This window comes from Enoplosus armatus, chromosome 22 (genome assembly GCF_043641665.1).
Source record: "Enoplosus armatus isolate fEnoArm2 chromosome 22, fEnoArm2.hap1, whole genome shotgun sequence".
NCBI lineage: Eukaryota > Metazoa > Chordata > Actinopteri > Centrarchiformes > Enoplosidae > Enoplosus > Enoplosus armatus.
Window position 1 is genome coordinate 2,386,962 of NC_092201.1, and position 13,325 is coordinate 2,400,286.

At 43.2% G+C, this 13,325-nt stretch overlaps 1 protein-coding gene across 1 annotated transcript in view; it reads right to left on the reverse strand.

Annotated features, from left to right (window-relative positions):
• usp6nl (USP6 N-terminal like) overlaps positions 1-13,325 on the reverse strand; it is a 64,347-nt gene that overhangs the window by 49,534 nt on the left and 1,488 nt on the right. The window contains exon 2 of the mRNA XM_070929109.1: positions 6,933-7,039. Within this exon, the coding sequence (XP_070785210.1) occupies positions 6,933-6,936 (4 nt within the window). The 5' untranslated portion in view covers positions 6,937-7,039. The remainder of the gene's footprint in view (positions 1-6,932; positions 7,040-13,325) is intronic.

Genomic DNA, 13,325 nt, shown 5'->3' on the forward strand with positions numbered 1-13,325 from the left:
GTGCAGGTGAGGATGTGTTCAGGTATGTGATCTACCAGGATGTGTGTGTGTGTGTGTGTGTGTGTGTCAGTAACATTATATTACTCATTAAATATCTTACTGCTGACTTCAGTATGAAGAGGCTGATGCCCTGAGGACAGGGTCTGTGGATCCATTTCCTATTGCTGCCCTGTTTACTGGGAGATGTAATCATATTCCAGCAAGGCTTCCTTCCTGCAACCCCCCCCCCCCCCCATCTCTATAACTCAACACACACACACACACACACACACAGCCTCCCTGTCACCACAAACATGACATCCGAGCATCATTCACCACTGCAAGGAAAGCACAGAAGATTTCTGAGAGGAAGGGAGGGTGGAAGAACTGCATTCCACCACACATCACACATCACACACACAGTTACTAACCTTCAATCGTCATGGAAAGCACACTGGACTGAACTGAAAGTGGCGGAATAACAGAGAGAAAGGAGGACAGCGTCGACTGAAAACAGACGAAGATGAAAGTGAAAGAGATGGAGGAGACAACATCACTTCTAACGGCATAGAAAGAGGCACAAATTGCTTTCAAGTGAAATATGAGTTCAGCTCTATTCCCAGTTCGCAAAAAAATGTGGCAGTGTGTGATTGTGAGTGCACAAAATGTGTTGATCAAAGCTGCACAAGGCCAAGTTATCTTTTTATGAGAAAATACACTCATGGATGCAAAAGGGAAAAACAGGGAAATGTGAACATTGAACTATGCGACAGCGTGGTTGACAAAATGTTGAGCAGCAGTCGTGTTTTGTAGTAAATGAGCTAAAAACATGTAGAATCACTCGTGCAGTCCTTTAAAGTTCATTAAAAAAAAGGCTGTCTCGTGTGGTTTTAAAAGAAAATAGGAAGCAATAGTGTGAAGAGAACCAATCGATGCCTCTTTGGTTGTTTCTGCTCTATAGTGAATGTTTTCCAGCTTCTGCTTTCGAGGTTTATGAAATCCCTGTGTGTCATGCCGATAAAGCGGCCAGTGAAACAAATTGAATTGTGGGTAAAAGAGAGGCGGAGGCCGGAGTAAAAACCACACTAAGTAGCGTTCTGGGAGTAAACATCCCAGACTTGATGACCATTTTGCTGCTGCAGTGAAAACACAGTGTTTATAAAGTCTCCCGTGTTAATGTCCGGAGGCAGCCTCCTCTCCCTCACTTCCTTTCTGCGGGAGACTTTAGATGTGGATCTGACACAGCGGCATTAATGAAAACAGCATGTCATCCGTCATAACATCTGGGCTCATCTTAATCCTTAATTTCTATTCAAGTTCAAATTCACAGCGCGCTCGGGGTGACGAGTCCTCGAGGTGGGGGAAGCGCGGCAGGCTAGTAAACCTGCCCGACCTGTGCAGCGACAACAACAACAAACCGAAACGGTCCTCTTTCCTCAGGTGCTTTCCACACAAACATAGCAATCTTTCTAGTAATCAGCCTCCAGTCATTCTGTGGGCAGAGAGGCTCTAACTATGTGGAGCCTGTGTGAAGTAAGAAGGCACACCAGGAGATGTGTCATCATCATCACTTCAGGGCTTAAGGGTTTAACAGGAAAAAAAAACAAAACAACAAATGCTGCCTTCAAGTGCTGTCAGAAAAGTGGAATTATCAACTGAGCAAACAAGACAAGCAGGCGTGAGCAAACGTTAAGAGGCGACCCATAACAACAACTGCAGAAAACCGAATCACAGTTTCATTACTGTACCAGTTTTTATTTTCAGGTACTTGTATGCATTTACGACTTCCAAACTGAAATGGAGCTGATGAAAGGTGCTTAAATGCAACAAAAACCGCTAAGAAAACTTGACTCAAGTCATGTTCACTATTAAATATATAGCTGGCTTAGCTTAGCATAGCACAAAGACAGGAAACAGAGGGACGGTAACAAAATCTACCAACCAGGACCTCTAAAGTTAACTGATTAACAAGTTATAACTCATGTGTTTAATCCATTTCTCACTGTTTCCAGTCTTTGTGCTAAGCTAAGCTAACCGGCTGTAGCCTTATATTTAAACACACAGATAAGTCTTCTCTCTGTATTGTCCCTGTTAAATAAACGAGGAATAATATGACAGTACAGTGATGCCACAATGACACTCTGTATTCCTTTGTTTTGTGTTGCCATGTCAATCTTAATGGATACTGTGGTTTCTATTGAGATGGCTAATATCCAGCTCATAGCCTCCTGCTTGATCTTGTCCGTGGCATAACGTACAGTAGCTGTGTGCCAAGTCCTCTCTAGTTGAAGCTCAGAATATATTGAGGGTTTTATTTGCATCTGAATCGCACATCAACCCCCTCACCAACTGGGTGGTACCGGAAGCAAAGTCCACCAAAGCGGTGCTTAAAGGCAGTGCTATTTTCAGTCTGAACACCCGCTAAGAGCTATTCGGAACGGCGATGTCTTGGGCGGAGAACGACACGCACTGCAGGGAGACATTAGCGCCATTAGCTGTCATCTACCCTCTGTGATTAACATCATCGGTAAGCTTTCAGGCCGTGTTCACGAGGATCAGTGGCTTGGAAAGTGTGGTTTGAGTTAATAACACTCTCCCTTCCCTCAAGAACTACAGCCGAGGTGTCTTGGGTGCTCAGACAAACCTTTTCCAACAGAACCTCTCTGTGGCGACCTATAAAAAGTCTGCGCTTGTGTTGAGCAGCTTCCAGGTGTGAATGTGTGCGACTGTAGGATTGTCAACCTGGTTGTAGCTGGAAAAAGAACCTGCATGCTCAGCCGGCAGGAGAGCACGCGTAATGACCTTCGCTGTGCGCTTTGTGGCTAAGCTAACCATGCAAGAGTCCAGCAGATGGAGGCCAGATGAGGCTTTGAAGAGGAGATAATTATCCAGCACCACACCCAGACACCCAGCAGGCCACCCAATCGGTCTTCCTCTGACAGGCAGAGATGAAGGAGGTGTGTGTGTGTGTGTGTGTGTGTGTCTGTGTGTTGGAGTAGGTGAAGGACAGGTGAACAGATTGGAGTCCATGCCTGCACTGTCATGTTGCCCTCAGGTGCTCCTCAAAACCTCCTACCTGTGAATTCAGAAGTCGTAAAGTCTGACCTGCATCACATTTGAACGCTTTTTTGGGGGGGGAAATAATAACAACATGGACCCTGTGAAAAAGGTAATTTGAGGGTGGCTGTTGTCTTATTTTAGAAACAGAAGAGAAAATACACTTAGAACTTCATTAGTCGTATATCTTTGATGTCCAAACATTTCAATTTACCACGTTGTTGGGCTGCTCTTCTGCTTTTTATTCAGGTAACAATGAAAGGAGAAGAAATGGATGACTGGCCATTGTATGATCAGGTCTGGTAAAGAAAACTATGGAAGTCAAGGGAAGCATTCAACAACAGCAATCACCATAGTGACAAGAGCAGCTTTGTGAAGAAGCTACGTACCAAAACGTTTCAATTTAAGCAAGAAAAACATTTTAAAAGGTGGATGTCTGTGGTGTTATTCAGGAAAAATCACGCCAGGCCTCCACAGGAAGAGACCGAAGATAAATACTTCCCCTTTATCCGTCGTTCATTCCCTCCTTTTATCTCCATGCATGACGCGCTGATCTGCTGCTGACAGAAACTCTGAGTCTTTGTGGAGCCATTATCCTCCTTTAACTAACGGCGCTGTTTATACAACACCAATAAAAACGTTACATAGCTTGTGTCTCTTCCTCATTCGCCATCAATCTCCGCTCCGTCCACTGTTCACACTCTGCTCTGAATCTATTTCCTACAACAGTGCCGGGAGTCCTTTTGCTACAGACAGACAGAACTGCGGGGTATTATTAGCAGATGTAATGACAAACAGCGTCTATTCACAGTTAATATCATTTGTCACATCGCGTCCAGCCTGAAGGCACGTGGACATGTTTTTATTGGACAGAGCAGAAGATCACGGACATCTAATAAAGTTTTGTCCCCTGTACGCAAGGATTTATTGATTTATTTGTGAATGTATGACGGTAAATAAGTAATGAAAGTAAAACACCATGATTACCAAATGATTATGGGTTCAAGCTACAGTACATCACTGCATGAAACATACTGAGTGGGGAAAGTACTTCAAAATAAAAGCCTTGCTTTGTAAATTCACAACATTTCAAAGTAAAGGTTCACCCAGCATGTCTATGACCCACCCAGAGCCTGTGAGAGCAACCCAGAACCACTGGCCCAGAAGGTCGCTTGTGTAAATTTAATAGCATTTGAATTCACGCTAAAATCGGCGTTCAGCCTAAAACTCACTACTACTAATACTATTTCTCCCTTTGCTGTGGACCTGGACGCCCTGCGGGGCCGCTGAGGGACCCGATACCCCACTTTGAGAACCCCACAGCAGCACAGAACCTGCAGTGAAGCTCTGTTAAATGAGAAAACAGAGTAAAGTAAACAAATTCTTTCCTTTGTCCCTCTTTTCTCTTTTTCCACTAAAATTCAGACCATCCGGAGAAAGTCATCCATCCTCGTTAAGAGACTTGTTAGAGGAAACGAACCCCACCCTGCCCCGGGCCCGCTGTGTGTGTGTGTTGTAGGGGGGGGAGGGGTAATTAAGTTAATTAGCTCAGGATATCAACATTGTCAACCGTCTCCAGGCGAGCGAGCGAGCCTATCAAAGGTTGAGATAAATAATAAAACACATAAAAGCCTTGCTCCCAGAGCGCCGGCTGCTTAAAAAGCACATTCAGGTCACATTAAGACAACAACAACAACAATAACCACAGCAAGTTTTCTCTCTCTGTGTGTTTTGAGGCCATTTTGCTGAATTTAAGTTGTTTACGGGGAGATTAGGCTGGCAGACACATGATCATATTATAAAAATTAGATCTGAACACTTTTTAACGACTTGTGTTGATTGTTTTTTCTTTTTCATTTTGTTTTACTTGTTAAGATTTATTTTACGTTGATTTTATTTGACTTTTAGCAGTTTGTAGCTGCAAGTTTAGCAAAGAACGACACAAAGTCCTCATTTTTATTATATTTTCAGCCTTTTTTTTATACGACATTGTATTGATTTTACTTATCACAAGCACCAGGGCCTTTGGGTATGACACACACACACACACACACACACACTTTGAAAGAGAGAGCAGCAGCTAGCGCATAAACCACCAAGCTGCTGCCGGTGGGCTTTCACGCTGTTACATGACTCAGCTCATCAATCAAACGTTCCTCCATTTTCATCACTCACGATCAATCAGATCAACCACCTAACCTCCCCTGACTCACAAACAAACACACGCACACACCTGTTTGTGTGTATGTGTATGGTTGGCCAAGTGTGTGAAGGAAAAGGCGAAGTAATCGGGTTAAACCTCTCAGCACTCCCCCTTCAGCAGCATTTGCTTAATCCAATCCCCTTCAAGTAAACGCCTCACATGCGCTGGGTTGCCCCGGTAACCCAGTCCCTGCCCCCTGGTATACAGATCTACGGCCTCACAGCTCCACACCGCTGGCAGGAGGAAACGCCGACTCCCATTCAATCCTTATCTGTGAAGTGAGCTAAACAGCAAAGGAAACAAGGAGGAGGTCTGAGAGGGTAGGGCTGCAAAATGCAGAGGCCTGATATCAGAGAGCAAAGAAACCTGGGGGGGGGGGGGCAAACTCTCTTTCCATTTCACACATGTGGGCAATAAATGACCAGGGAGTGTGTCGTCATATTCAGATTAGAAATGATAGTGAAAGTGTTTCCTAAAGTACCAATAATGATATATATATATAAAACACTCTTCTTCCTTCATCTCATTACTTCTCAAGTCACTTTTCCCTCTTCACGTCTCGAGCACCGTGTGGGTCTTTCTGCGATGGTCCAAGCGGAGTCACCAGAGTCTGAATGAAAAGCCACCACTTTAACGGACAGATGAAGCCAGCAATGTTATGTGTATTCAATGTCTAAAAACTGGCTTTTTGTCCATATAGTTCTATAGTTCAGCTAATTCAATATAATGCTATTTCTGTTTCAAATTTTGAATTAATGTTTTGTAATGCATGACAGCAGAATGCATATCTTTACATTAAACTACATTTTATTATCATTTTACATGTGGTTTTGCATATATTTGCCATGTGACGATCATGTACACATTTCATCCATATCACCCAGTCTCATGTACAACAGAACACAGGACACACCCCGTCGTGGTGACAATGATCAGCTCCTCTGGTGCAGTGTGTGTGTGTGTGTGTGTGTGTGTGTGTGTGTGACATTACACACATGTATGAGCGTACGAGACATTAACAGAATATACTGCAGTCTGGCCTCGCTGCATGACTCACATTAAGCCGACATGTGAGGCCGTGCCATTACAGAACACACTGACATACAGCAGATAGCAGCGCACACACACACACACACACACACACACACACACACACACACACACATATATATATGCTGTAGATGGAGCTGATGGAGTGCACATCCCGCTACATTTGCCCTCCCATCATGCTTTGCGGTGTGATTGATGAGTGATGAGGTTGTAGGATTGCAGCACTCTGCTGTGCCATATGGTTCTGCCATCGGGGGGGGGGTACAATATGCATCATTTCTGTGCTACAATATAGAAGAGCATCCTGTTGCCACCAGATTACATATTAGACCAAAATCTATTTTCTACGTTTATGTACAACCACTGGTGGGAAATCTCCAACCACAAGAAGCGATAAAGGCCATGGTGGCTCTCAGCTGCACCCAGAATTCCTCCTCTTTGCACAAACATCAATCTTCATGGTTCCACTAACTGACAAAAACTCAAAATTCATGGTTTAAAACTTCAGAAACTTCACAAATGCTGCAGTATGTCAGTAACATACAATATTCCCATTTCCTGCGATATGCATCAGAGCAACAAAGCAGCCAAAGTGGAAGAGAGTGAACATGAACAGCCAGTTTTAATAAATATAGGAACTTACTCATGGTGGGAGTCCAGGGGTGGGGGGCAGGGCGAGGCCCAGGTAGGGCGGGGCTTTGGACAGGTGAGGTTATTCTCCACTGGGTCTTTCCTAGAGGCACTCATGTCCTGAGGAGGAAACCAAAGAAAAACATTCAATCACTTCTGCACGCCCAGAAGGAATCGTTTCCAGGCTGCCAAGAATCTACCAAGCACAAAATGCCAAACAATTTGTCAACTCCAATTTGTGTTTTATATCACTGTAAACCAAATATTTTTGGTTTTCAGGCTGTTGGTCAGACAAAACAAGACCTCTGAAGTCAACTGTGATGGACGTTTTTCACTATTTTATAGACAAAACAATCAAAAAAGTCTTTCATTGATTAAGAAATTCAGCCCCATTTTAGATGTCATTGAAATGGAAACACACACACACACACACACACACACACACACACACACACACACACGCACACAGTGTATTAAGTATGTGTTATCTGCCCATTAACATCTTCACTGGAATAGAAATGGCAGGGCATAGTGTGGGTGAATGGACAGCATTGTTGGTTGTGTGTGTGTGTGTGTGTGTGTGTGTGTATGTATGTGTGTGTGTGTGTGTGTGTGTGTGTACACGAGCATCCATCCATCCAAACTGCCCCTGTCATTGAACTAAATAACAGTAATCTGATGATAGTATGGGGTAATAATGGGTAATTTGATCACTCTGCTGGACGAGGAAGAGGAGGTCTGGGCAGGAAGGCAGAGGGAGGAAATGATGCAGGTGATGTAGAAATTAAGTCCCCCCCCCCCCCCATGTTGCCATTCAATATCCTCGGGCTGCGAGCAAAACCAGCAAAGGTCAGCAGAATGCTTCAGCAGTAGAGGGAATGACAAATAAGCAGCAGAGCAGCAATCTGAGCAGAGATCCATTCATACTGAGGGAGAGAGAGCTGACGCTGCCTCATAGGCGTCGTTATCTCTATCGCCATCATCGACACTGAACTCACGACTCAAAAACTATTTAGCAGTTAAAGTGCAGCTGCGGCCCCGTTGTGGATGCAGGAAACATTTGATATAAAAGCAGAAGCAAAGGCGTCATTCAAGTCTTGTAACAGAGACGAGCGTCTGGGGCTGCTGCTAATGATTCACTCCATCGTCAATTTGTTATTTTTACTTGGAAAAGTGTTCATCACTAATTTCCCAGAGCACAAGGCGGACCGACCGTCCAAAACCGAAAGATATTCAATTCACAATGAAACATTAAAAAGAAAAAACAACAACAAATCCTTTTTTCCTGCTGATCGACTAATACATTCATTGAAGAATCACTTCAGGACCATCCTGTACACACTAAACAGAAAAAGCTGCACATCTTTACCACCTCCAACCTCAACAGATATATACGTATATATATATATATACTTCTGGCTATTTGGGGCCACAGAAGTGCAAAGTGTCAGCCAAATATTTCTCTATAAATGGAATAGTAAGTAGAATAGTGACTTCAATGAGCAACAATCAAAGTTAAAGACATATAAAAGAAAATCATCCTTAGTTATAGATTAATAAGCCTTCAACACTCTCTAACTAGTCTTCTTCATCAGGACTCTCTCTTCCCAAGGACTCGCAGCACAGTAAAATGCTCCCTTTAAAACTTTGGTGTAATAAAGTTAAACATTTGAAAGGGAGAATTCAGCAGTTGCTCCCTTGCGAGTCGTTGGGAAGCAGAAATATAAGCAAACAACCAAACAACTGTCATGAGATTCGACCGACAGCTCCGCAAAAAAAAACACAAATACAGAAATCTCTCATGTGAAATGACCAGTGTGGTTGTACTTTTAGCAGATAATCATGTAAAACAGCGTCACTTTTAGTCAGAACTGTATTTTTAAAAGTATTTTAAACAGCCCCAGGTGGTTCTGAGAACAGCAGAATGTTTGTAGGTTGTAGTGCACCCATGGAGAAACCCTATTAGCTTCTAGGCTGTGACCTGGGATTAGATCCACCATATGTCCACCTCTGCCCCGAGCTGGGACGCCAGCCAGTTATGGAGACTGAACCCAACAGAGCTGTGATCCACGCAGCCAGTCGGCCACGCTGTCACCGAGGATCTGGGGTCAGTTCAGAGAGACCGAGCTGAGGTCACAGGTGGAGGTTTGAATGACGAGGTGATGGTAATCAGCCAGTAACAGTTCAGTGTGTGGAGAGGTCACAGACAGCAAAAACATTACGAACTGGTCTATGAAATGTGGTGGACAGACAAAGACAGCTCAGGAACAAGAACTTATTAGAAGCACAAATGTGAGGATTTGCTGGCCGTTCTTGTTTATCTGCAGGTTTTGGACAGCTGGTCAGACAAAAACAGGCAGCTCGGATACAGTTTTTCCTCATTGGAATCAATAGTCTAAATATTGCTCTAAACTTGTGATTTCAGGCTACATAAATAAAGTTAATGTGACGAGATTAACTGATAATGAAAATGATCATTAGTCGCAGTCATAATTACACCACTTACCAGGCCTTCATGACAAACCCTTCACATATGATTGCAAGGTCACACACTCAGCTGATCCCTGCGATGTGTTTGTGCAACAATCTGTAAACACAACGTCCACATGAACTTATAACGTTGATACGGAGAACCTGTTAGCAAACACAGAGCAACGTTAGCCCTCAGGCCACCTGCTCTGTGGCTGCTAGTCGCTCCACTGTGTCCACCAGCTAACTGCTAATAACGTAGTCTTTCTGCTGTTTGGTGCTCTGCAGGTAGCGTTTAGGGTTCATCAGAGCTGCAACAGCTGCAGGTTTGGACTCTCCAAATGCCTTCTAGCTGTCAGTTAGGCCTTTAATCTGAACTGGTCCAACAAGATCCATCTAATCCAACTTTTCCACAAATTCCACACGGTATTGTTTAAGTACACTATGATCCTAACCTTCAGCGTAGTAAAACTTATCATTTTAGAATATTTTGGCACCAAGATAGATTGTATGAATGAACAAGAAATATCTGTCAAACCACAATACTACCAGAGAAACACAAGCTCTTTTGTTGTGTGTTGTAAACTCAGCAGGCCAGCAGCTGTGAGGCATGTGTAACCGCTGTTACGATGTGTTAAAGAGTAACCATGTAACCTCAGACTGGTTAGACCTCTCTGGAGAGCATTAACTACCCACTGACACCACAGCAAACAGGCAGCTGGTGGCAGATTCATCCAAAATGGTCTGTATCGGCCGTCATAAACCTGTATTGGCCAAAAAGCGGTGTGTTTGTTGGACATGAGGTTAGTTACATCTGATGCAGGGTCAGCAGCCAATGCAGCTCTCTCTCTCACACACACAGACAGGCCAGAGGGCGGCTCAGCATCTGGTGTTGTGTTGTGTGTTGCTGCTCTGAAGCCGGGCATTAAAAGAGAGAGCGGTGGACGGAGCCAGCGGGGATCAGCGGCCAATAAAGACGAGCAGCAGCAGCAGCAGCAGCAGCAGCAGCTCGGTGCCAAGGCCTGGACAGCAGTGAGGGAATGCAGAAACCCTGTGTGTGTTGGTAGACTACATCTGGTAAGTGGGTGGGCTGCCTGCCTTGTGTAGTCGGTCGAATTCTACTGCACTGTACTGAAATCCTTATCAGCTGACCTGCAGGTTTCACAAAGCAACATGTGAGACTTTAGCTGCCTTTTTAAAAAGGAATAGTTTGACATTTAGGGAAACACGCTAACTCGCTTTCTTACCGCGAGTTAGCTGAGAGGGTCGATACCACTCTCATGTCTGTACGGTACATATAAAGCTACAGCCAGGGGGCAACAGCCCTGTCCAAAGGTAAAATAAATCCACCTACTAGCACCTCTAAAACCACACCCTGTTGTTTTTACAGATTAAACAAACGGCATGTTCATTAGTGAGCTTTAGAGGTGCTGTTTGGTGGATTTTGGCAAGCTGTTTCCCCACATCCAGCCTTCCTGATCAGGGACTGCAGGTATCTGTGTGTACGATCACACCTCCACACAAAGGAAACACATTCAGGATGAGGTACACAAATCGTATAAAGAACAGACGAAGGCACGCTGTATAAAGCTGAGAGAGAGGAACCCAGTAAAGTCTCCGTTGCTATGTTACAGACATTCAGTCAGACAAGACCTGCTTTTGAGTTTGGGAAGCCACCTGACGCTGTGCAGCCTGGCAGATAAACTGCCCTTTCAACAAGAAGACACACACACACACACACTCTCTCACACTGACTCATTGAATTGTTTCTCTGCAGACGCTGTAACAGAGATAGAGCGGGAACAGAAGAAGGAGATGAACTAATTTGTGGTTGTTGACCCTGACGACAGCTGGGCTTTTCCATTTCCTCTCTGTCACCGAGCCACGGATCCAACAGCAGCCTCCAACCTTTTTCTTTTTTCTCTTCTGGATCCGTCAGACATTTTATATTCTTTATCCAATTTGTGCCTCAATGGTTAGATGAATATATTAATACATGCAATCCTACATTTACTGTAGGAGAGGCGCAGGATTCAGGAGTGAATTAAATAGAGGAACAAGGAAACAGTTTCTGCCTAGAAATCTAGAAATGTTTCCTCTGGTTAAAATAAAAAACCTACATTAATAAATAGGCCATTTTTTCCAACAGGTTGTCTATGGAAAGCTTAACCCAAACTAATTATAATGACACTTTTTGACCAAACGTAACACAACTAGTGCTGAAACATTTAGTGGATTAGTTGATCGAAGCAAAACGTTGGAGTCATTTATGAAGCAAAAATGCCAAAACTCTGATTCCAAATTGAAAATCTTTGGCTTTTAGAGTGTTGGTAGGACAAAATAAAGAATTTAAAGCAAAATATGTGAATAAAAACATTATATACATTATAATAAAAACACTTATACTTCGGTAACGTGAATAAAAGCATCTTGTGATGTCTAAATGTCACATTATGGACTAAAACTAAGACATTATTCTGTGGGGAAACTCGTAGCTGTGGTTAACTATTATCAGCAGGGTGCAAATGTGCCTCACATTCACTCAGTCTCTAAAATGCCTCACAATCAGCAGGAGGCCGTGTGTAAAAAGGTCAAGCGTTAACAATGGTGTACTGGCAGCACATTGCAAATATCCTTTATACTTCAACCTGTCAACTTTTGTACATTCCCTGCACAAAACTGTACAGCACTTTCATTTAAATAACAGTTGCAACGTACATATGACTTCATATTTTAATGTCAATTTTCTATGTATTTACTTCTTGACTTGCAGTACTGTACTTGTAGTCTGCGAGGCCTAAAAAAAGAAATCTATATTTCACCCCCAGATTCTTGTCAAAGAATTGGGTACAAACTGACTTTTTTTTCTCCAACGTTTGCTTCTTCAACATCTTTACTAAAACAACAAACTTTTGAACACACAATGTAAATGCGCATTCTAGATAATAGGTGTTGCAGAATTTACTGACCCATTTAGGAGAAGAAACACGAAGATTAGAGGAGGCATAAGTCTTACATGTTCAGTGTCTGATCGTCCAACATAAATTTTCCATGTGTCTCAGGATTCTTGTTTTGTTTGTTTGTTCATCTGAATACAGAACTCTACAATGCAGAATTAAGCTTTACATACTTTTTATTGAATCTATTGTCTGTATTGGTTGTTAATATTGTTACTGTATTAGTGATGGCAGTAGTAGTAGCAGTAGTAGTAGCAGTAGTAGTGTGGCAGGACTTGCCTTTTCCAGGAATGTTGCTTCTACTCAGCTTTCTATCTCTAGTTTGCATCAGAGCAGGGAAAGGGCTGATCCCAAAAGCAACTCAGCAGTGACACAATGGCTCCAAATAAGAGCTGATAAAGCGAATAGTCTGACCCTGACACATCCTGACATGCCGCTCATTTCATCACAGCCCGACACTGAACACCAGAGATGTGGCTCTGCGGAGGAAAAACCAGCCTAAACTCAGACTTAAGTCAACTTTTAAAGATGACAACAATGATATGAGGACAGGGGACTTTGTTTGGGGTTGTTTTGCTTGGTACTGGATGTCACATATTACCCTCCAGTTTATCAACACCCTAGTCCTGCAGGTGGACCACATATTACAGGGTTCCTGGTCTTAAAACCACCTTACAGTCTCAGTGGTACAAACTACTACAAACGCCTTGTGTTGTCAAACTGTAAAGCTCCTGACTGCGTTAAGCCGCATTATCCTGAAGCGGGATAGGAAGGATTGAAAGACACACCACTGTCAAGTCTGCAGCATTTAAAAGTGTTATTTCCTACCACAATTTTCAAAATAAAACCGCCATTTTCTTTAGTAAGACTTTTACCCCTACTATGACTTGATACGGACTTGGATGTATTTAACATAGTAGTCAATCGGTGAATAGTGGTAATAGTTTTTATAATATGTTATGTACACACTGTTTTCACGC